The 23,255-nt window shown below is 39.1% G+C and overlaps 1 protein-coding gene across 4 annotated transcripts in view; it reads left to right on the top strand.

Moving 5' to 3' along the window:
* Positions 1-23,255, top strand: part of CDKAL1 (CDKAL1 threonylcarbamoyladenosine tRNA methylthiotransferase) — a 685,215-nt gene that overhangs the window by 266,681 nt on the left and 395,279 nt on the right. For all 4 annotated transcript variants that reach the window (XM_048839973.2, XM_048839974.2, XM_075125356.1 and 1 more), the window contains one exon: positions 1,740-1,860. In XM_048839973.2, coding sequence (XP_048695930.1) covers positions 1,740-1,860 — 121 coding nt within the window. The remainder of the gene's footprint in view (positions 1-1,739; positions 1,861-23,255) is intronic.

Raw genomic sequence — 23,255 nt, 5'->3', positions numbered from 1 at the left:
TTGTATGGGATAGTGGAGATGAATAATTTAGCAAATGTTATTAGCAAAGGCAGCATATTACTGAATTCACAGCAGGATGTAATGAAATTTCTGTCATGTGCTAGTACAAAAATAATATTCCTTTCTCAGGTATCATTGAACTTTTGATACCTGTTATAGTATTAATTATTATATTATCATGCTAATCTTGCTCACTTCTTCATTAAATAGTTTTTGATTGAAAAAATTTACTTATATTAAGAATTAGAAAAGGAATAGTATGCCAAATGCAGCTGCTTGACTGTGAGTTACTGTTGCCATATTATAGGAAGAATTCACGGCATGAATGCTACATTATTCTTAAATTTCTTAATGTCTGATGAAAACCCTTTGAGAAGAGACATCATGATTAATGGATGGATTATTTAATTTTCTAGGCGGAGCTATTGGTATAGTAGGAATGAGCAAACTTGCTTGGACCTTGTTTTTTATTTGAGTTGAACTTGAAATCCATTTCACTGAAGCAATTTGGACTTAGTTCAGTTGCTACTTCATTGTTTATTTAATGCTTTTCTTTTTTCTCCTGAGGGTAGTTTTATATTTGTAATGGTATATTTAAAAAAATATATTCATGCCAAGTATCATACATTATCAAAGAAGAGCTTCCCACCTTTCCCCATCTTCTACTGAAGAAGATGATTCTAATAGCCTAGAAGAATATTTTATTTTTATTTTTTTTTTACTAGTAACCTTTTCCCACCTCTATCAGATGTCCAGCCAAGCCTCTTTCCATCTCTATCAGATATCCAGCCATGAGTTTTATTTGCTTTACATTCTTGTAAGATATTGCGCTTAAGTATTCTCCTGTTTGTCACTGTGGGGTATTACACCCAACCTCTGGCTATTATAAAGACATTGTTTGTGCTCTTCATTGCAATATTTTGCTTCTGAAGGTGAGTGAACCGCTGGCATGTGTGCTTTGTAAGTCCATAGACAGGGGATGTGGAGACAGTGGTGTAGCTGATACACATCTGCATGCAGCATGAAAATATCACTTGTAGACAGCGCTCCTTGTGCTCCACTGGCCTTAGGAAGTAAGTTATGATGAAGTTCATTCTCTGACCTGGGGGCTCTCATCTGAGAGACCGTACAACATATTGTCACCCTGCCAATGGAGATTTAGTAAGCATTTTTGTGCAAATTGACACAACCATAATAAATTAGATCCCAAATTTAGGTTCTGTTATGTAATAAGCCAGTGGTTTTCAACCCGAGGTCTGACTATGACTAAGATTCCCAAAGGGGTTCACATCTCCATTTGAAATTTTGTAGGGGTCTGCAAAAGAAAAAAAGTTGAAAACCACTGTAATAAAATTTAAGAACAATTAATTAAAATTTAGTTAATTATTTTTAAAAATGAATTTCTATTCATATTTTTAAAAATGTAGAAATAGTGTAAAACCCTGCCATGCTTACAGCTGAAGCATTGCCATGTGTTGCTAGTGCATGAGAACATGAAAGTGAAGCTATTTTCATTGAATAGGCTGCGAAAAGTAAATTAGATTTTTAATGTGATTTATTTTAACTGTTCATGTCCCTTTATACATTACTCTGTTGGTGGGCAAATGATTACTTTTTCTTTTCATTTTTCAGTTTTATTTTTTTAAATGCAGACCCTTGATATGTGTAAAACAATAAATTAAAGTAAAGTAATGGGATTCATGTTTAATATGTACTGTATTTTTGTGCTTCATTTGAAGGTCACTCTGTGAGACTGCTGGGTCAGAAAAAAGATAATGGAAAACGGTTGGGGGGAGCTCGATTGGATTTGCCAAAGATTAGGAAGAACCCACTGATAGAAATCATTTCCATCAATACCGGGTAAGCATCTTCCAAACTTACTTATAAAATATTCAGCACTGCCTAGGGAATTCAATTTCATTTTTGTCTAGGCCTGGTGTGCACTCCTTTGAATCTTGTAGCGAGGAGGAGGGAAAAAACATTGTAAACCATAAAGGATTTTAAATGGTGTTCTTTCTAAAAAAAAAAAAAAAAGAAATCTTCATTTGCTTGTGTACATTCCAATAACTTTTCTATCAGGAAGACTTGTGTGTTTTTATTAAAATTATTTTCTATAACTTCCCTTTATTATACTACTTAGTGGTTTCTTATACCACTCTGCCCTGAGGTAAGTATATTTAAGAAGATAGTGGTTTATTTTATGGAAATGAAACCCTCTCTTCTTGTTTTAAGTGGGCTTTCAGTACTGTATCTTTTTACTGTGTATTCCTCATCTTTTATATATTTAACTAAAAGTGCATTCTGAAAAGCTACAGTGGAGTGGAGGCCTGATTTTAAACTGACAAAAGTAACTTATTAAGTTAAAAAGGGATCTGATATAAGGAAAAGATTGTTAGGAACAAAACCTGCCTTCAAGTATACACTCTTCTCATTACTCCCATTGATGTCTGAAGTTATTGTATGCATGTATCTGAGTGCCCATTGTGAGCTTTAATGATACTTAGGTCTCCATTTTGACAGTTTTTGTATCATATCTCTGTGACTATATAGCTATTAAATGTAGCTAGGGTGACCCGCTGACGGGCTTCGGCGGCACTTCAGTGGCGGGTACTTCAGACGCTGACGGGCTTCGGCGGCATTTCGGCGGTGGGTACTTCTTCCTTCGGTGGCAAGATTTATTTCCCGCCGCCGAACGTGCCGGGTGAGTGTAGCCATTGAAAAGGCGCTCCCCCTGCGACGGTCCTGATATTTTGGATTTAGCATCTGGTCACCCTAAATGTAGCAAACATACTTTACAGCCATGAAATACTACGCACTGATCACAGACTCTGTCTAGGAATAATAGGATGAGTCAAGGACCAAATTTCAACTGAAATATTGAATTTCTTGGGTTTTGTCAGTATTTGTCACAATGCTTAGTAGCAATATAGCAGTCCATTTGCAACAACTGATAAGGCTGTAGAACCAGTTCTCCAGTAACCCCTTTTTCTCATGGTTCTGATTTCTGACTCTGCCGTACAGATAGTAGAATGGATTGCTATTTCCAGTGGTAGATTATTTTTTAGGATAATTACCAACCTTATAAAAATTGTTAGCTTACTCTTAAACTAAACCTAATTAAGGCCACTTTGATTCTAAATGAGTGTGTCCACACAGGGGTTTAATGCAGTTTTTTTCATCTAGTTTAAATTCACACCTTTAGTTAATTTGGATTAATTTTCCTGCATATCCCTGTGTAGATGAGCTCTTAATCCTACTGCTCAAGTCTAAATGAAATGTGCAATTATTTTACACATGCTGGGACAATATGGTCAGTCAAATAGATCATTGCAGATAAAAATCAGACATAGGTTGACTTTTTGAAGGCAGAAATAAATAAATTGTTTGTATATGGGCTACAGAACTTACCAAGGTCATTTCATTGTGGTATGAAATGGGTGGAAGATGGGTGATGGGTGGAAGATGATGGGTGGCACAGTCATAACCTCTGTCTTTCAAGATTTAGGTTACTACTTTTCTCGGGGTTTTTTTACTTGTCTTACCACTGGTATACTGGTGATGACTCTCGATATTTGTCATCATTTTCAAGGGTGAAAAGTAGTTCCACAATGGCTACACACAGCAGGTTTCTCAGAATGTAAACACCATATAATCAATGAAGTGTGGGACGCAATTTATCACACTTACATTTTAACTGTGTCCATTTTAGCTGTCTTGCTTTAGAATGCTGTTTGAGATTTTTTTTTTTTTTTTTTACATCAGTACCTTATTTGATCTATCTGACTTGTTCAAAAGTGGATTGGAAAAAGTGCTGAAATTTAGTTATTGGTACAGTACATTTCACTGAAAATTCAATTTGTGTCAGCTACATCGTGAAAGGAAGAAGTGTTACAGTTACAATTTTTAGTGAACATTTGTGATCCTATATATTGGAAGGAGCTTGGAGAAGGCTACAATTTCAAATGATCAATTAAATTGTTCCTATTTTTAACTTTCTTCTCTCGTGTCCCGTCCACCCTCCATCCCCCCGCCCAGGGCCCTACCTGGCTCCAAACTCCTATCTATAGCATTGGTGCATGCAATCCAGTCTCTCCTGTCTCTACTCCTTTGGCTGCTCTACCAGATTAGCCCAGCATGCCCTGTCCAGCCACAAATTTCCCTGTATCTCCTTTTCAGATCTGTACATATAACAGAGAATTGATTAGGTAGGGAATTCATTGAGTATGGAGAATCTGTGATGGCAGCTTCTGCTTCCACCCATTGAGAGTCAGTCCATAACACTATCATAGTAGCATATCTTCTTCTGAAGAGGTGCTGCCTTATCCTTACACAGCCCTGGATCTGGCCCCACCTCTTTTTCTAATGTTGCTTTTGGTACGAATAGCTTTGCGGTGGCCCAATGTTTCCACCTTTACAAGCCCTAAGATTGCCCCCATGTTCACCGCTGCTTTGGATCCGTAATTATTTCTTTCTTGTGATCTTATTAATTTCTGTGTTTACAGTGTAAACACTTGGTGCTTCTACTGGCAACAAACTTTAAACTCCAAAGAAAATATTTCCAGTCCAGGGTCAGGTCTTGTCAGATTCCAGAATAAGATCACAGAAACAACCCTTAGTGCATACTGCAATAAGGGCAGAAGAGGTTTCACAGGTTCTTAAGATGCCCAGAAGTAGATTAGTAAATCTAAATTTGTCTTAAGTGTCAGAAACCGTGATAGGGATGTGGTGGTCAGAGCTGTGGAAGTCAGGCTTTTAGGTAGGAGCCAGGGGTCAGAGCCGGAATCAGGAATTCAGAGCTGGGTTAAAATAAGGCTGGAGTAAGAACAAGGCTGGAGCAGGACTGGGAACAGGCCTGGAGAAAGAGCAAGGCTGGAGCAAGCTAAGACTTGTGGAATCTGTCACCACTATCAGGCAGGGGAGAAATGATGTTGAGCAGACTGAGCTGTTGTTTCTCCTTTGAGGCTTATATACCTTCCCTGAGAGTCATCAGAACAACTCCTGGTTTATGGATTGCCTGGAGCCTAGCGCAGGAATGACTCACAACATATGTGGTTTAATCAGGCTCAGTGGGGAGGCATGAGTCGTTGGGATACACAACGTAGTCCTCCTTTCTGTACTACTTACTCCTACTCCTATCACTTACCAGAAATTGTCACTCAGGGAGGCACTAGGGTTAGCTATACAGACTCTTATATACAACAGGACAGCTATGAAGACCCTATGATTTCAGCAGGACTTGGGCTTTTAGTCTTGGTTCCCCAGGGTATTTCTACACTGCAGTAGAACACCTGCGTCTGGTCCATGTCAGCTGACACAGGCTTATGGGACTGCAGGGCTATAAAATTGCAGTGTAAATGCCCAAACTTGGGATGGGGTGGGGGTGGGATTTCTTGTGTTGAATCAGATTGATTTCCTTTTCCTTATCCACATATCTCATTTGGTCCTCTGTTTTATGTAGGCCTCAGACATGTGTAGTATGTGATTACCATATTTCAGCCCCTCATTTGCATTTTATATGTCTGTTGGGAAAAGGGCCATTGAGCTGTTTCACTATCTGCATGATCTCCTGATGTGGTTTCTCTGCCTATCAATTTGAAGTAAGTTCAGAAAGCCATTCTGTAGCACAGCTTCATTTCCATCTAGGGGAAGATCTTATTTACCCTTTCCATGGTTTAATCAATATTGGTGCCTGTTTTCTGACCTACTTGGCCAGTCAGACTTTCCTCTGAACGATTCAACTGGATCAAAGATGGTCTGGTCCTCTTCCTTCTGGTGAAGTGTTCCTACTTCCTTAGTCTTCTGTTTCCTAGTTTGTGATGCCTCTTGGTACATTATCTAGGGAGCAGCTCTCTATTCAAGATTTCAGTTAGCCTCCCGGGTTATTGGCCCCTTCGAGTCTGAGACACCACAAGAATCCCATGCAGTCCCTTTTTCTGTCACTTCCGTCTAGTTCATTATTAGGCCACTTACGATTGGGCAACAGGTTGAGTTGTTAGACTTTTCTTCCAAGTAACTAGGGCCGTAGGCTATTTGACTTGTAGATCCGCTGGCTTACTCACCGAGCAGGATTCTGGAAAAATTCTGCTTCTGCCATTAGAAATGATTTGGAGGACTGATGCTTTTTCATTCACCTGCTAAAAGAGGTATAGTTAAATCTAAACTAATCTGTCCCATATAGAAATTTCTATGGCTGCCATCATTGTGGTACTAGAACACGTAAATGAAAAGTGAATAACTCACTTGGTATTTCCAGATAGCTTTAAGACCCATTTTATTTTATTGCAGAAGGATCTGATTCCTCTTACCACTCTTTGTTGTTTCCCAAGACATTCCTTTCAGTTTTGTAGTGTTGTTTCTTCAGCCTGTGTCCATCATCAAGGAGATGAAGAGGCAGAACTCGACAGAAGAATTTCAAAGTGGAGTTTCACTTGTAATACTTGGTATGTCATATGCATCAGCTGGCTTGAAACTCACTGGAAAGAAAATGTTAAGCATGTGTGTGCTTCCAGTCCCGTTCTGTCCTTCTCAAGCAGAATAAACATATTGGTTCTACAGTCTAAAGGAGAGAGTAAGAGTCTTTCATTATTTCACCCAACATTTCATAATTTTCCATCTTAACCAGTTTTAGATTTCTATGGTAACTTTTAATTCACTCACACAGACACTTTATTCAGAGTTCTAGCACATTACACATCTTTATTTAATCATGTGAGAAATACACAGATCTATACAAAACTAATTAACCCTACAACATTTCCCCTTATTCTAGCTCACCCTTGCTTTGTGAGCCCTTGGGGGACTATCTGTTTTCAAGAAGGAGGGTCATCATATCCCTCTCCAGGTTTATCTGGCTCCTGCAGCAGCTTCCCTCATGTTAAGCTGAGGGAAAATGGTTGAAGAGAGGGAGAAAATAGAGCGGCTTCTTCCCTTTAGAACCTTCTAGTCTTCTCTGTCATGCAGGTTCCAGGTCAGCCTAAGCAGGTGACCACAGAGTCTTACCAGGTGACTTCATTGCTAGGTGACCTCTCCTTTTGCTAAACCAGTTCCTCTGGGTAGGGGCCAGTCTTTTGTCTGGAGTAATTAGATTTCAATGGAGGACCATCCAGAGATAACGACTCTCAAACTCTTTGTGTTGACGACTGATTAGTCATTGCATACCTTGGAGGACTCCAGGACCATTTTGCGATCGCTTGTCATATACACACCTACAAGCAAACATAGATTTAGTAGATCTCAAACTGTGCAGAAATTCTTGGATTTCCAAAGACCGTCTGAGCCACCTAGAAAGAAATCTAGATTTCAAAAAAAGAAACCAGCCCCTACATCTGTTTTGACCCACGGTTCAGCATCTTTGAAGTATCAGTTTTGATAGAGTGGTTGAGAGTCAGGATCAATCCCACATTATGATCTTTTAGCTGCACCAGTTTACCCACCTTGTCTCCCTTTGGGGACTGCTTCTCTCACTTCCAGCTGACATGGGATCAGATTATATCAGACAGTTGGGTGATGGAAACTTACTCTAGATGTCAGAGTCCAAAACAACTTTGTGAAAGTATAGAAGTACAAGATGATGACTCTTGCAACTATAATTCCATTGTTGGATCCAGGGGATTGTTTTTTGGCCCTGAGCCTTCAGGATGTGCATTTTTATGTCATGATTCATCCATTACACAAGAGATTCCTTTGGTTTCTGGTAGGCCAGGACCACTTGCAATACTAGGTACTCTCGTTTGGATTTTCCTCTGCTTGAAGAGTATATTCACATGTTCTGGCAGTCACTGCAGGTCTTTGTCAAAAGTCAATAAATCTTTCCATACCTCAATGATTGGCTGATCAAAGGCTGGTCTTACAATGAGGTTCTTTCTGCTACACAGACAATCTTGACCCTATTACTCAGACTAGGTTTCCAGCTCAATATCAAGAAGTCCACGTTGATCCCATACAGTGAATAGAATTCATGGCGGCATGCCTGAAGCAGTAACAGCCAGAGCCTGTCTCCTCATGGACACGTACATGACACTGTCAGACCTTATCACAAGAATTCAAATAAGCCCGCAGACTTTGGCAAGAAATTGTCTCCAACTTTTGGGACATATGGCAGCTTGTACCTTCATAACGTGTCATGCAAAGTGTAACAAAGCAGCCTGTGGCAGGACACTACTGAGAGTATCAATTCAGGACAAATTGCTTAGAGCAGGGAAGTCACAGCCCAAGGCTGGGGGTCCTTTACTACTAAGGCACACCAAACCAGCCAAACAGAGAGGACTTCGGTTTTACTCCACTGGCTAACCAGAAGTCATACAAGCAATTCCCTTAGACACTCCAGTTTCCCAGTATCACTACCAGCGCCACTCCTTATGGGGATGAATGGTTATGAAAATGAATACCCCAGTAAATGAAAAAGCGTTCTCCTGATCCTGAGGGACCAAGCCGCAGACCCAGGTCAATATACCTGTCAGATCTTACCCGCAAATTGTGCTGTTGCCAATCCTTTAGAATCTAAAGGTTTATTCATAAAAAGAAAGAAATATAGATGAGAGTTAAAATTGGTTAAATGGAAAGAATCACATACAGTAATGGCAAAGTTTTTGGTTCAGGCTTGTAGCAGTGATGGAATGAACTGCTGGCTTAAGTCAAGTCTCTGGAGTACATCCACAGCTTGGATGGGTCATTTAGTCCATTGTTCAGAGCTTCAGTTTGTAGCAAAGTTCCTCCAGAGGTAAGAAGCAGGATTGAAGGCAAAATGTAGGGGTTTCCATGGCCTTTTATATCCTCTGCCATGTGGAAGGACCTCTTTATTCTTACTGTGGAAAATTACAGCAGACAAATGGAGTTTGGAATCACATGGGCAAGTCACTTGGCCATGCATGACTCAGTTTGCAGGCGGCAGCCATTGCTCACATGCTACCTTGAACGTTCCCAGGAAGGATCCTCAGATGTGGATTGGAGTCTCCCACGGTCCATTGTCAGCTAAGTGTTTCTTGATTGGGCACTTACTCAGAATAGTCCTTTCACAAGAACCTGACCAAATGCTTCACTGATGCTACTTAGAATCAAACACACTGAGATACAAGTACATAGCCAATATTCATAACTTCAAATACAAAAATGATACATGCATACAGATAGCATGATCATAACCAGCAAAATCATAACCTTTTCATAGTCACATTACTTGACCTCCTTCGTACAGGATTTGGTGCAACTATAGGACCTTGGTTGCAACAATGATCTATATGGTCACAGTTCATGTCAATAACTTCACACAAGGTTACACCTTTACTGCTTCCGGGGGTGGCTTGGAACAACTTATTCACTGAACAAACACTGTCTAGCCAGATTGGTGTCAGTCCCTCATCAAGTCAGAGACTCCCTTAATTGATGGAAGGACCCTCAGAACTTCTGTGCAGGCGTCCCCTTTGTCCAGCTGTCTCCAACCATTAGCATAACAGATGGGACGGATGGTCTTTCCAAGAAGCTTGTTTGTACATCAAACTTCTGGAGTTGAGGGCAGTCAGGAATGCCTGTCTTCACTTTCTCCCATTAATCAGAGACAAATCTATCAAAATCATGACAGACAGCATAGCTTGCTTATTTTACATCAACAAGAAGGAGTGAGATCCCCTTCTCTTTTTGCTGAAGCAATCAAGCTATGCAACTAGCATGTAGCCAGTCACATCCTCATTTCAGCACTGTACCTTCCAGGCATACAAAACACCAAGGCTGATGGTGTTAGCAGACTCTAGTCCCAAAAATGTGAGTGGAAATTACTCTAGGGTTCTTCATTACATGTTTCTGACCTCGGGTCTCCAGAGGTGAACTTTTTCACCAAGAAGAAATGCAGACAGTTTTGTTCAAGAAGGGTGTTGGGCCTTCCCTTACTGGGAGGTGCTTTCCTCATTCCAGGGAACTTCTGTACACTTTTCCCCCATGCCTCTAATACTAAAAGTGGTGAAAAGATGAAACAAGACAAAGCAAAGGTCATACTAATTGTTCAGTGTGGTCAAGATAGGCCTGGTATCCTTACCAGATTCACGTGGTCATTTGTCAGGCTTTCCATCTATTAGTCATTTCCTATCAAGATGTCAGTTGCACTTTTCACCCCAACCTAAGAATTCTGTCCCTCAAAGATTGGCTCCTCAAGGAAGAGAGACTTTCTTTTGAACAGTACGAAAGACTCCATGTGCAATAACTTCAGAAGTGAAAGAGATTCAACCATTGGCGTGACCAGTAGCGTCTTTCAGCTGCTCATTATTCCTCTTGGTTTTTCTGGGCTACCTTCTGGAATTGAAAAAGACAGGGTTATCTGTGATCTCTATCAGAGTCCTCTTAGCAGCTATAATGGCCTTTTATTGTCCGGGTAAGGGCTTCTCAATGGCTTCTTCATCCCACGAAAGTGAGGTTTATCAGGGGTTGAGGAACCTTTTCCTTCAGATTAAAGAGTCCATTCCTGTTTGGGATCTGAACTTAATACTTAAATGTTTTATGAGAACTCCCTTTGAGCTGATGGCTACCTTAACCTATCCATGAAGATGGCCTTTTTGGTGGCTATCACTGTGGGCCCCCCCCATTTATATTTCCTCCCCTCCCCCACACTGCCGGGAACAAGGTTTCATCACATCCATATCCTAAATTCTTACCTAAGGTGTCATCTGAGTTTTACATCAGCCAAATCATCCATCTCCCAGTCTTCCAGAAACCACATTAGTCCAGGCAGGATGCTGCTTTACACAGTTTGGATGTTAGTTGGTTGTTAGCTTTTTATCTCGACACAACCAAGCCATTCAGGAGGTCGTTCAGACTGTTTGTATCAATTGCTGTTAGGTCCAAAAGGTCTGCAGTCTCCACCCAGGTGGATTTCTGGTTGGATTAAATCTTGTTATGAATCTGCTAATACACAACCTCTCCTTATAGTGCTAAAGTCAAAGAGCTCTATCTATTTAGCTTAATTACAAATACCTTCTTGGGGAACGGCATTTAATAATGGTCTCTTCAGTCTAGCAGAGAAAGGTTTAACATGATCCAATGGCTGGAAGTTGAAGCTATACAAATTCAGGTTGGAAATAAGCTGTAAGCTTTTAACAGTGTCAGTAATTAACCATTAGAACAATTTCCTTGCAGAATTATTTTTGCTTGTGTTGCCAATTACTCTCTGATAAGAGAATGAAGCTATCTTGAATTGGCATAAACCCTGTCCTAGGTTACTGAATCTCTCTTTCTCTCTCTAATTTACTTAGCTCTTGGTATTTTTTAAATAAATTATATTACAATGGGAATAAAATGACACAGGCCCAAATTTTCCAAATCAAGCACAACTAATTCGTCTACAAAAATGAATGCACACTTTTGGTTCTTGTACATAAACATAAGAACACAAGAATGGCCATACTGGATCAGACCAATGGTCCTTTCAGCCCAGTGTCCTGTCTTCCAACAGTGGCCAATGCCAGGTACTTCAGAGGGAATGAACAGCACAGGTAATCATCAAGTAATTCATCCCCTCACCCATTCCCAGATTCTGGCAAACAGACACTAGGGACGCTTTAGAGCATGGTTTTGCATCACTGCCCATCCTGGCTAATAGCCATTGATGGACCTATCCTCCATGAACTTATCTAGTTCTTTTTTTGAACGCTGTTTTAGTCTTGGCCTTCACAACATCCTCTGGCAAAGAGTTCCACAGGTTGACTGTGTGTTGTGTGAAGAAATACTTCCTTTTGTTTGTTTTAAACCTGCTGCCTATTAATTTCATTTAATGACCCCTAGTTCTTGCATTATGTAGGAGTAAATGACACTTCCATATTTACTTTCTCTACACTAGTTCTGATTTTATTGATCTCTATTATATCCCCCTTTTGTCATCTCTTTTCCAAGCTGAAAAATGCCAGTCTTATTAATCTCTCCTAAATGGAAGCTGTTCCATACCCCTAATCATTTTTGTTGCCTTTTTCTATACCTTTTCCAATTCCTATATAGCTATTTTGTGATGGGGCTACCAGATCTGTACACAGTATTTAAGATGTGGACGTACCATGGATTTATATAGAGGCAATATGATATGTTCTGTCTTCATTATTTATTCCTTTCCTAATGATTCTGACTGCCGCTGCACATTGAGTGGACATTTTCAGAGAAGAATCCACAATGACTCCAAGATCTTTCTTGAGTGGTAACAGCTAATTTAGACCCCATCATTATATGTATATAGTTAGGATTATGTTTTCCAATGTTCATTACTTTGCATTTATCCACAAAGTCATGCAGTTTTGAGAGATCCCTTTGTAATTCTTCCCAGTCTGCTTTGGACTTAACTATCTGGAAGCTCTTAGGGGACATGTGCATATAAAAAGATCATTCTACTATATGATTTTATTTCACTCCCTTTAATCATTGCTAGATCTGAAGAAGAGCTCTAAGTAGCTCAAAAGCTTGTCTCTTTCCCCGGTCCAATAAAAGATATCACCTCACCAACCACGTCTCTCTAATATCCTAGGGCCAACATGGCTACAACAACACTGCTAACAGCTGGTGTTGATGTCAGATGAACAGAAGATACTGTAGGCTTTCTACAGGAGACAGCACACAAGCAGAGGTGGGGGCGTAGTGCCAGAAATCAGGGGGTTTACAAACAAATTGATGTCATGTAAGGGAAGCATGTAACCCATTCACACCTTCTCAGAATTGCTGTTTGTGGATTTTATAGAGCAATAATTATTGCTTTGGAATTATTTGATGCAATTAAACTGCATTAGTCTTGCATGATAACTATTTTGATTTTGGCAATGATTTAGGTTCCTATTAGGGCAATCTTAATTCCTTTGCCAGCATATGATACTTCACAGAGGGATAGCAAGGTCCCAAAGAGCACTTTCAGATGCTCCAGGTTTTTTTGTCAAATTAAGTATGCTATTGGTTAGGAATCAGATGTTATTACAGTGGGGTCAAATTGTTGGCCTAATGTTCATTACTGCTTAAGGAAAAAGTGAAATTATTTCAGAACTAATAGACGTCACAGGAATGACATGTCAGCTCAGAAGAATGAGCACAGTTATACACTGTTTGACTTTCCTGTCTTTTGCTATGGGTTCACGTCTCCCAGTTGTGCTTTACTTTCCTTCAGTAAAGGTATTTACCAGTTATGTATATATACATAAATACAAGGGGAAATAGATGGAAAATAAATCCATATAGCCAGATGAAAATAAAAACCCCCATAAAATCTAACTTCAGTAAAGTTTTATAACAACTCAGAATCAATTAAACTTGTCTTACTTTGAATATTTCTCCCTCTGAGGTTTGTGCCACTGACTCTCTGTGGCCTGGTGTCACTTTTGGCTTCCTTTGTCCCCTCAGCTGGGAAAACATGTCTTCTGCAGGCTGCTGTTAGACTGTGCTTATCTTATTTGAAGGTTTTGTGTCAAGGGGAGCTGCTGCTGCCTCTTTAATATGGCTGATGAGCAGCCCAGGTTGGTTTCTGGTGCTATGGTTTGACTGCCTGGAAGTTTAGCTACTGGTCTTTTTAGAGTATAAACAGGCTGAGAATTATCTGGATTCGTTCTTACTGTGGCATGGCTTCCTCTGGAGAAGAATCCAGATTATTGTTGACAATAATCTCTTTTTTCCATACAGATGAAGCTATGGCTTTTGCAGAGAATTGGAAGGCTGCCTTCTCTGCTATTCACTTAGGATTAGCAAAACATGAGGAATTATGGGGAGGTAATTCTATTGACTGTTTGGAACATATGCCATTATTAATGAGAACAAAATATTTGAATCTTTAAACATCACTGATTCCTGGAGTGGTACAGTAAAAGCTTTGTTATCCGGCATGTTGTGGGAGTGTGGGGGTGCTGGTTAGTCAAAAATTCTGGTTAAGAGTTACCAATGGAGGGAGGGAGTTTGGGTGCGGGAGGGGGCTTAGGGCTGGGGGTTGGGGGTGTGGGAGGGGGCGCGGGCTCTGGGAGGGAGTTTGGGAGTGGGAGGGGGCTCGGGGCAGGGGCTTAGACCATGGGAGGTGTTTCGGGGTGCCGGATCTGGGCGGCTCTCACCTTGGGAGGCTCCCTGCAAGTGGTGACATGTCCTTCCGCCTCCTAAGTGGAGGCGCAGCCAGGGAGCTCTATGCGCTGCCCCTGCAGCTCCCATTGGCCGCGGTTCCCGGCCAATGGGAGCTGCAGAGCCAGCGCACGGAGCCCCCATGGTGGTTCCTCTGCCTAGGAGCAGTAGGGACATGTTGCTGTTTCCAGGGAGCCACGCGAAGCCAGGTAGGGAGTTTGCCAGTCCTGTGCCAAATAGATTTTTAATGGCTATCAGAAATGCCAGTTTCTAGAGCTTTCCAGTTGGTAAAGTGCTGGATAACACAGTTTTTTTGTATTACATATTGTTTATACTCTGCTGGATTTGGGATCTCACTTCCTGGGTGACAGATGAAGTTTTCCGACCAGCTGTTGGCAAACATTGAATCCCTGTGTTCATCTGATCACTGATGAACCATAAGTTATAATTTGTATATTTTGTAAAAAGAGTTGATTGAATGCCTACATGATGAGTACTGTGTCTGAGATTTGTGCCTACTATATAGTCGTCTTACTCTTAAATGTTAAAATTAATTTTTAAGGATAAACAGTATACACAGTATACTAATACATCTCATAATTCACAGTAGACACTTGATTTTAGAACATAAAATCCATAAATATTTTTGACTGGAATATAACATTCTGTACATAGCGACCAAGTAGTACAAGGGTTGCCAACTCTCCAGGATTGGCCTGGAGTCTCCTGGAATTGGCATTGGTCTCCCAGTGACTACTGAAAGCTATCTGGGAGATTTTAATAGTATATTTTAAGAAAATGACATTACATTATGTTGGGGGTCAGGGAGGAGGGGTGTGTGGCGTGGGGAGAGGAATTCTCCCAGAATAGCTTCAATCAGAGTTGGCAACCCTAAGTAGTACACATACTTATGCTGGATTTCCTCAGTTTGTACATCTAATTGTAGTTCAGGATAGACACTTAGAGCTGGATCCTTAACAAATGTAAATTGATGTGTAACTACACTATCTGAGGATCTGGTCTTTGATATTAAAATACATACTTTTTATAATTACATGTTTAGTTCTAGCATGTATGACAGGCCGACAGGCTAAAAATCTTTTTGGCCTATTCTTTTCTCTTTTGTTGGTATTTTGTTATTTTCTAATTTTATGTATTTATATATACTATATATATCTGCTCCATTTTAATACAGTACTTAAAAAAATACATATATAGATGCACTAATGTGTGTTTCTGCTGAAAGGTGTGTACATATGAACACAATCTTTGCCTTGTCATTCATTTTTTGTTGTAGCATCAGAAAAGTTAGTATTCTAAAACCTGCAGTAACCACACTGTTGTAGGAGAGAGATGGAAAAAAGTTGTTTACAGTGGAAAGTATAATGATCTATGATTGGGTTTTTGTTTTTTTGTTTTTTTGCCTGTGGTCTCTTTCCAGTGCAACTTACTGTAACTCACAACTAAGGTCAATATTTCCTAATTAGAGAATTTAAATGGAGCCTGGATTATATAGTCATTGAAAAGTGGGTATTTTTAAATTACCATACAAATCCTGTAATGATAGCTTTTCATATTTAAGTAATGGAATATTAAATAATGTTCATGATTTTATTTGCATACCATCGTCCTGCTGAGTTGCTCAAGGTGCTGCATAATAACAATCATTTTCTAAATGATTAAAAAAGCTACTCTTAAAATAAAAAAAATTCTGTCGTATATCAGAAAAAAGGTGTTGGGGGAGAGTGGGACCAATAAGGGTCTTACTGCTCCCCAAAAGAAACAAACAAGAAAACACTCTTGACTGTTGTGGGTGAATATTAAGGTGATGGTTAAAAGGAGGAGTGATATTGAAGAGAAGTGAATTCCACACCACACCTATGTACCACTGCAGCAAAGGCTTCATGACTATGAACTTAATACTCCAATGGTGGGAATCTGTAATGAGAAGACATTTTATGTATACAGAATAAATTTGTGTTATATTTATCATGAAGACCGTGGGTCCATCTCATACATGGATAGTCTCGCATCTTCAAGCATACCTAAACCTTGGGTGAAAGAAAATCTATAAGAAAGGTGTGTTTTCTCAAACCCTGCTTCAACCATGTTTCCACGTTAACAATAATCTTAACCTATGTTTTATCAACCTTATCTGAGAAATAAGTAGGCAATGGGACTCACACAGGACTCTGAGAGTATGAATGTAGTAACACTTCTAGTTTTTGTACAGTCTAGCTGCACAGTCAGCTGAGAGTGATCTGCCTAATCTTTTATCAGTTCTAAGCTTGGGAATGCATGCCCGGCTTACCACAGGGAGAAGGTTGGTTAGTTTCTTTTCAGAATATCTGTGCTGTCTGTTCTTTATTACTCTGAGTGGAACGTATTGAGATGTACTAGTTTTGGATGTTGCTGGACCTATGGGAGACTGATCAAGCAGCTTATGTAAAAGAAAAAAGAGCACTTTAAGCAAACCGAAACTTAGTTATTAGTCAGGTTGGGTGGCTCCAGAATGTTAGTGGGAAAAGGAAGCCTATTCCAGAGCTCAACTACCCTTACAGTCTAACTTCAATCTCCCTTGCTGCAGATTAAGCCCGTTACTTCTTGTCATACCTTCAGTGAATGTGGAGAACAATTGATCACTGTCCTCTCTATAACAGCCCCTAACATATTTGAAGACTGTTATCAGGTCCCCCACTCAGTCATCTTTTCTTAAAACTAAACTATAATATCAGAGGCAGGGCAGCCCACTGTGGAACCCCACTAGATATGTCCTCCCAGTTTGACAGCCAGTCACTGATAACTAATGTTTGAGTATGGTCTTTCACCCAGTTGTGCACCCACTTTATAGTAATTTAATCTAGACTGCATTTTTCTAGTTTGCTTATGAGAATGTCAGGTGGGGACTGTATTAAAAGCCTTACAAAATCAAGATATATCATGTCTACTGCTTTCCCCCATCCAAACACTGTCAAAGAATCAAAATAGATTGGGTTGGGATGATGTGTTCTTGACAAATCCATTCTTGCTATTCCTTATAATCCTGTTATCCTCTAGGTGCTTACAAATTAATGGGCCACTTCATCTTGAATGATCTCTTAGACTACGTGCTAGCTACTTATGCTAAACTATCTCTTTGACCTTGTATTTAGCTGTGACACTATGTGCAGCTCGAAAGCTTGTCTCTCTCATCAGTAGATGTTGGTCCAATAAAAATATTTCCTCACTTACATTGTCTCGCTTGTGTAAGAAGGGCCAATTTTATTTTCTTCTTTAATTAACCTCCTGTTTTCATGACAAGCTGCATATGTCCCACTGTTTCCTACTGAGTATTACTTCTGCCTATTTTTGTGCCAAGCTGTCCCTTATTTAGGAGTTTTTCAGTCCCTAATTCAGACATGGTGGACTCTAACACATGATCTTATGACCAAACTACGTTGGCTCCCCAAAGAATATTGTCCCTCCTGTTTTCATGACAAGCTGCATATGTCCCATTATGCTGTTACCTTTTGAGCATTCTTTTGAAAGCATTTCCTTTGCAATGCTGTAAATCTATTCATCCCCGAGGTAAGAAGAACTGAACTCCCAGTACTCTGATCCCCTGAATGGCGGAATTAAGTTACTCCCATTGGAAATCCCCTGCCCAGTCCTCCACCAGTGTAATTTGATACTGAACTTCATCAATCTGATTTACAGGGACACTTTCATTCTTTTCTTACTATTTTCTGAATTCCTGCTGCAAGACATGAGTTTCTATTCTTCCTAAAACAGCTGTGCACGAATTTTGGTTTTATTAATTATTTTTAAGTCAATGGAAGCAAACTGATGTTTAGCACTTTTTTAGGCATTTTGTTGATGTGTGTGGACATTAAGAATAATTTAAGCAAAGGTCAAGTATGAAAATTGTCACTCATCACATGTTTATCTAACTTATTTTTAAGCTAATATGCAAGTGTCCAACAATCACATGACTTTTGCATTGTAGATTAGTGCCAGACTTAGTGTCTTGTTTTGTTTTTAAGAAATAAACATTTTGTGGTTTTTGGTTTTGTTGCATAAGTGTGTGAGTCACGAGCATAGTGTGTTCCTTCAAAACTTTGGTTGTTCGGCAGAAAGTAGGTTGTGGCTCAGCATCTAGTGCTGATATCAGACTAAAAATTGCAGCTGGGAAAGTGTTTACAACAGGATTTGTTTAGTCATCTTTATTCTTCTAGTTCTCAGTACTTCTTTGTTGGATAAACTGGCTTTGACATTGATATAGGCTGCGTTTTCGTCAAATTAGATTTTGCTTGATTATTCTGTTGCTTTCCAAAGTTAGGGAACAAATATTCATGCCTGTTCTTAATGTTGGTATCGATTTAGTATTACTCCTCATACAGAAGCCTTTCGTCTTTAATTTTCTAGAGAAATATTTTTTAAAACCTAATGCTGTAAATTTAATTTACATTACTTTTTTACTTCAGCACTCAGACATGTAACCAGGAGCCAAAATGAGAGGTTTCAGAAAAGAAATAGCAGAGCAAAAATTTTAATTGTATGTGAATTAATTTATGCCATAAATAACGCTTTCTAAAACTCCAGCTTCATGATTCAACATTGCTGAGTAAGTTAACTTAGTGATGTAAATTACAGTAATATAATAGCAATTCCTGGCCCTAATTCAGTGGTGATTTAAATGACTGTGGTGTGTTTGGTGTAAATGGTAATGATAACATACACTAGTATGGGCATCCTGTCAGCATGAAGGACAAGTGTAATTAATGCTGTACTGGGTTAGTTTGTGTCTGTCATTTATAAGGGAATCCGAAATTTATAAGGGGACCTAAATTTCAACTTGGCCAGCTGAGCACATGTGAAAGCATCTACTGCATTGTCTGCAGTAGATCCTCAGAACCTATTAGCTAACATCTACCATTACTATTGTACCAAGTTGAACAAATCCAGCAATAGCAAGCTTCCTTATCTCACTCCTATGGAAAAGAATGTCTCCAACCTGCCAACTAAATTTCAAATAAGAAACTGCATAAGAATAAGGCTATTCTTGCTGAGAAATGGTGTGTAGGCAATAGATCCCTGGTACAGTTTATGAAAACAGTGATGAAATATAAACAACCAGATTAGGACCTGCTTTCTATGTTTTGGGGAAAATACATCTTTAGAAGAGAAAAAGATATGCGCAGTTTCCATCCACAAGTGCTAGGACTGAGGTTTTGGGTAGTAAACATTTTGTGACTCCAAGTATATTTGAGAGCAGTTGAATGGTGTATTTGTGCTTTTACCCACTTGTCTTTTAGGGTTTCCACCACTTTAGGTTGGTCCCACAAATAAGGATGGAGAAAGCTTTCACACGTGTTCATAAGTCCTTCGGCAAAAAACAGGGAAGGCAGGACCTGATTTTCTCCATAATTCTGATTTTAAAAGAGTGTGTAGGGCCAAAGAAGTTAACTTTGAAGATTTCTTTATAAGAAAGAAACAAAAAACCACAAGCAAAACTTCATTTCGTTTTCTATATTTTCTTTAAACTTCATTTAAAATCTTGTAAAGATTTTTTTATAAGCAACGTTACTGTACCCCCTGCATTTAGAAACTTTTAGCTTCCCCTGCTTTCTAACCCACCTCCTGCTTTCATTTGCCTTTAGTAGTCTATAGGGGTGATGCTAATTATGTTTTATTTAATTATGAATTACTCTCCTGTCATGAATCCATTGGTGAGGGTAATGATGGACTGTGGAAATAAAATGGCTTTTTATTTAAGGAGTACTACTATAAATATTTAAGGAATACAGTGGGTTAATCTTTATGAACTATATAGATCAGATGAAACTGTTTTTATGTTTATCCTCTGACTTACATTTACCTTTTGAGAAATGTATAATTTAATGGAATAGACGCTGCCTCTGTGCATTTCACTGAGATCAAAACACAAAGCTACAAGTTTTATAATCTGCCTTAGGCACTGAACCATACATTTATATCCACATAATGGCCTTTTTCTTTTGGTACTGTGACAGGTGTGATAGTTGAGTTGCTCCACATCTCTGTTGTTAGACACACTGATTTCAGTTTTTTCTCCTTTTTAATTCCTGCTTCAGTTGTGCTTGTGTCACATGGGTTTGTTTCTCTAAGGTTAGCAGTGAATTTTGGGTTCATGAGAATCTAAGTATGACCAAGGGGAAATTCATAACAGAACTTATTCATTTTGCCAGGTTCTCAGTGAGATCTGTTTGCAGTTTGGGTTCTCACAGACACAATTCCAAGGAAACCTCAAGGTGTACAAATCTGCCAAGATGGGCTGACCAAAATCTGTTTGTTTCACACAGTTCTAGTACCAGCGTAACCTTGGTCTTAAACCCTTAGAGGAAAGTTAATGGTGTCTGTGAAAGTATTTTTCCTGCCCTGGGAAGGAGCCCTGCCTGATTTATTGAACAACGTGATTCCTTGCCTCACTGGCTTGTACATTCTGTAAGACGTCGTGAAATTCTGGCTTCATTGAAATCAATGGCAAAACCCCCATTGACTTCAGTGTGGCCAGGATTTCCACCCAGTGGTCTAATGCTGAAAGCAATCTAGTGCTGTCTATCAAGTAGTTCCATTCTATAGATTTTGTTCTGCCCCCCCTTTTTTTTTTTAAGAACAAGAACATAATGCAATACATATTTGTTAAAAAGATGTAAAAAGAACATTAAAATGACAAAGTAAACACTTTAGATATGGCAAAGGTAATTATCCTTGAGAACAACCTTACCTAGGCTCCCATTTGCTTAGTGGGAGTTGTGCTGGGCCCTAAAATAATCTAACTGCTGATCTGCTTTAGCTTGCTCTTTTTCTCCCTTTTTGGTTTTCCTTTTTTTCCACCAATGACTCTTCATTTAGATTAGTACCTCTATTTTTCTGTGTATTCATATTCCTTAATATTCAGGAGCAGGGTATCTTCTGCATTTTTCTGGACTATGATGCCTAGAATGCCTGTTAGAGCCTGAATCCCCAGTGGACTTTCTGTCCTGGTTTTCTATGCTCCAGTTTGTACATGAAGCAAATGTACATTTGTGGTCTCTTTTATTTTCTTTAAATGTCTGACCCTGTCTATAGCTAATCCTGGGGGGAAAAAAAGGCATTTAAAAAGAAAAAATAGTATCTATGATAACTCTAAATACATAAAAACTATGGTGTTCTTATTTGTTTTAAAAAATAAAAAGGAAAAGAGAAAAAGAAGCAAGCAAGCCACAATTTCTCTGAGAATTGGCAATAATTGACCTGGAATAGTTTCAGACTTGCCACAGACTTGACTGGTTAAAGAGAAAATTAAAGCATAAAAAGCTAATAAGTAACTGGGAAGCAATTAGGCTATTCCAATCAACAAGACACAGGCCACTTCAGGAGAGGCACAGACAGAACTGCATGAATGTAAGACAAAAGGCAGACTTTTTTTTAAGACGGAAAAAAGACATCTCAGTTGAGGAGTCATTAGAGCAGGAAAATCCGAGAGAAAGATGGAGCAGTTCAGTATGATCAGTTATTTAATAGCCAACACTTCAGTTTCCTTTTCCTACATGATCCTAGTGCTTTTCACCATTGCTACTGATAGAGCTTAACCAATGGTAGTAGTGGTGGGAAAGTTTTTTGGCAAAAAAACCTTGCATAGACAAAATAATTGGGAAGGGCTTCTTTTCAAGTGATAAATGTTGCATTTCTGTTTTTATTATGCAATTACTTTCGCTATTATTTTGCGCAGACAATTAAGGCCCATTTTCCCACAGACATTTTACAAATGCTTTTTTGGGAAATGTGTCTGATAACTATCTCAAGTGTCTAAATTAAGCTTTCGAGTTTCAACACTGCTGAAATATAACAACACCCCCCACCCCCTGCCCGGATGTTTTGACCAGTGTTAAAACAATACCTTTTATCCCAAGAATCAGAGTTTGGTACCTGTTGTATGTTACAGAATGGACTCTAACCTAATGTTTCCTGTGAGATTTCATCACTCTAAAAGGTTCTGTCCCAAAAGCCATTCAGGAAGTGAAAACAATAGCTCTTATCACAGGCTGTGGTCTACTTTTTAACAGTTTTCTATATACAGTAGCTGGTTCAGTCGCTGCTAATTTTTGCTGATCCATGGTGTACTAAGTGTATTGCTTATATAAAAGTTTGACCGATTGTTTTTCCTTTGCATGTCCCTGCCATTTGCAAAGGATTGCTGAGGCTCTTTTTGTCTATTAAAATACTCAAATGCAGATCTGCCTCCCTTAGAAAGTGGTGAAATATACATTTTCTTAGTTTGTTTTATTTCCTTGAATACTGTTTTAGTTCAGTGTACACATGAATTAAAAAACAAACCATTAGTTTAATTTTAAAACTTTTTGAGTTTAATCATTAGTTATACATAATTGTAGTTGGTAGTAAAGTGAACATTTAATTATATAAATAAAGAAATATCACTTACTGATCCTCCTTAAACACCCCCCTCCAAAAGCCTTAAACATGCTTCAATTCTTACTGTGTGCTTTTGACATGTTGTTGCAGCTCAAATTCATAATAAAATGTGTTCAAGGCAGATTTACAAAACTATGTATAGTTGGGGTTTATAAAGCTATGTATAGTTGAGCACTAAACATGTTTCAATTGCCTTAAAAAGGTAAATAATATAATTTGTAGTATTCCCTATGTATTCCTTATACACAGGGAAATACACTGAACACTGCATACTCTGAAAAAACATGGAATATTCCGATTAGACAAGCTTTTAGTGGTCTGAGAGGCTGCATCTCTGCCTATTCACTGCTTGAGCAGTCAAGTACATATGTGATATGATAGGAGTCACTAGACTTGAATGGCTGCTGGCAGATTGAACTCAGTATGGGGAAGAAGGGTTAGTCTTCACCTTGGTTTCCCTCATTCTTCCAATAGAGCTCAAATTTGTGAATCTTCGGGGTATTATGCAAAGCCTTTCCATTTACCAAGGCCTATGCCTGGAGTGGTGGCTGGGCCAAATTCAGAAGCTGATCAATGGCTATATCTACACTAGGGATTTCTGCTAACACAGCTGTGTTGGTCAGGGTGTTGGGATATTAGATGGAGTACAAGAAGAAAAAAAATACTGATTTTGGGCAATGAGTATGGAGCAGTATTTAGCTAGAAAAAATGTGGTCACAGGTTAATTCATGATGTAGTCTCACTGCTTGTTGATATTTTAAATGGCTATG

Source organism: Caretta caretta, chromosome 2 (assembly GCF_965140235.1).
Source record: "Caretta caretta isolate rCarCar2 chromosome 2, rCarCar1.hap1, whole genome shotgun sequence".
In the NCBI taxonomy this organism is placed as follows: Eukaryota; Metazoa; Chordata; order Testudines; family Cheloniidae; genus Caretta; species Caretta caretta.
Note: the sequence above shows the minus strand (reverse complement) of the source record. Positions and strands in the feature narration are given on the sequence as shown.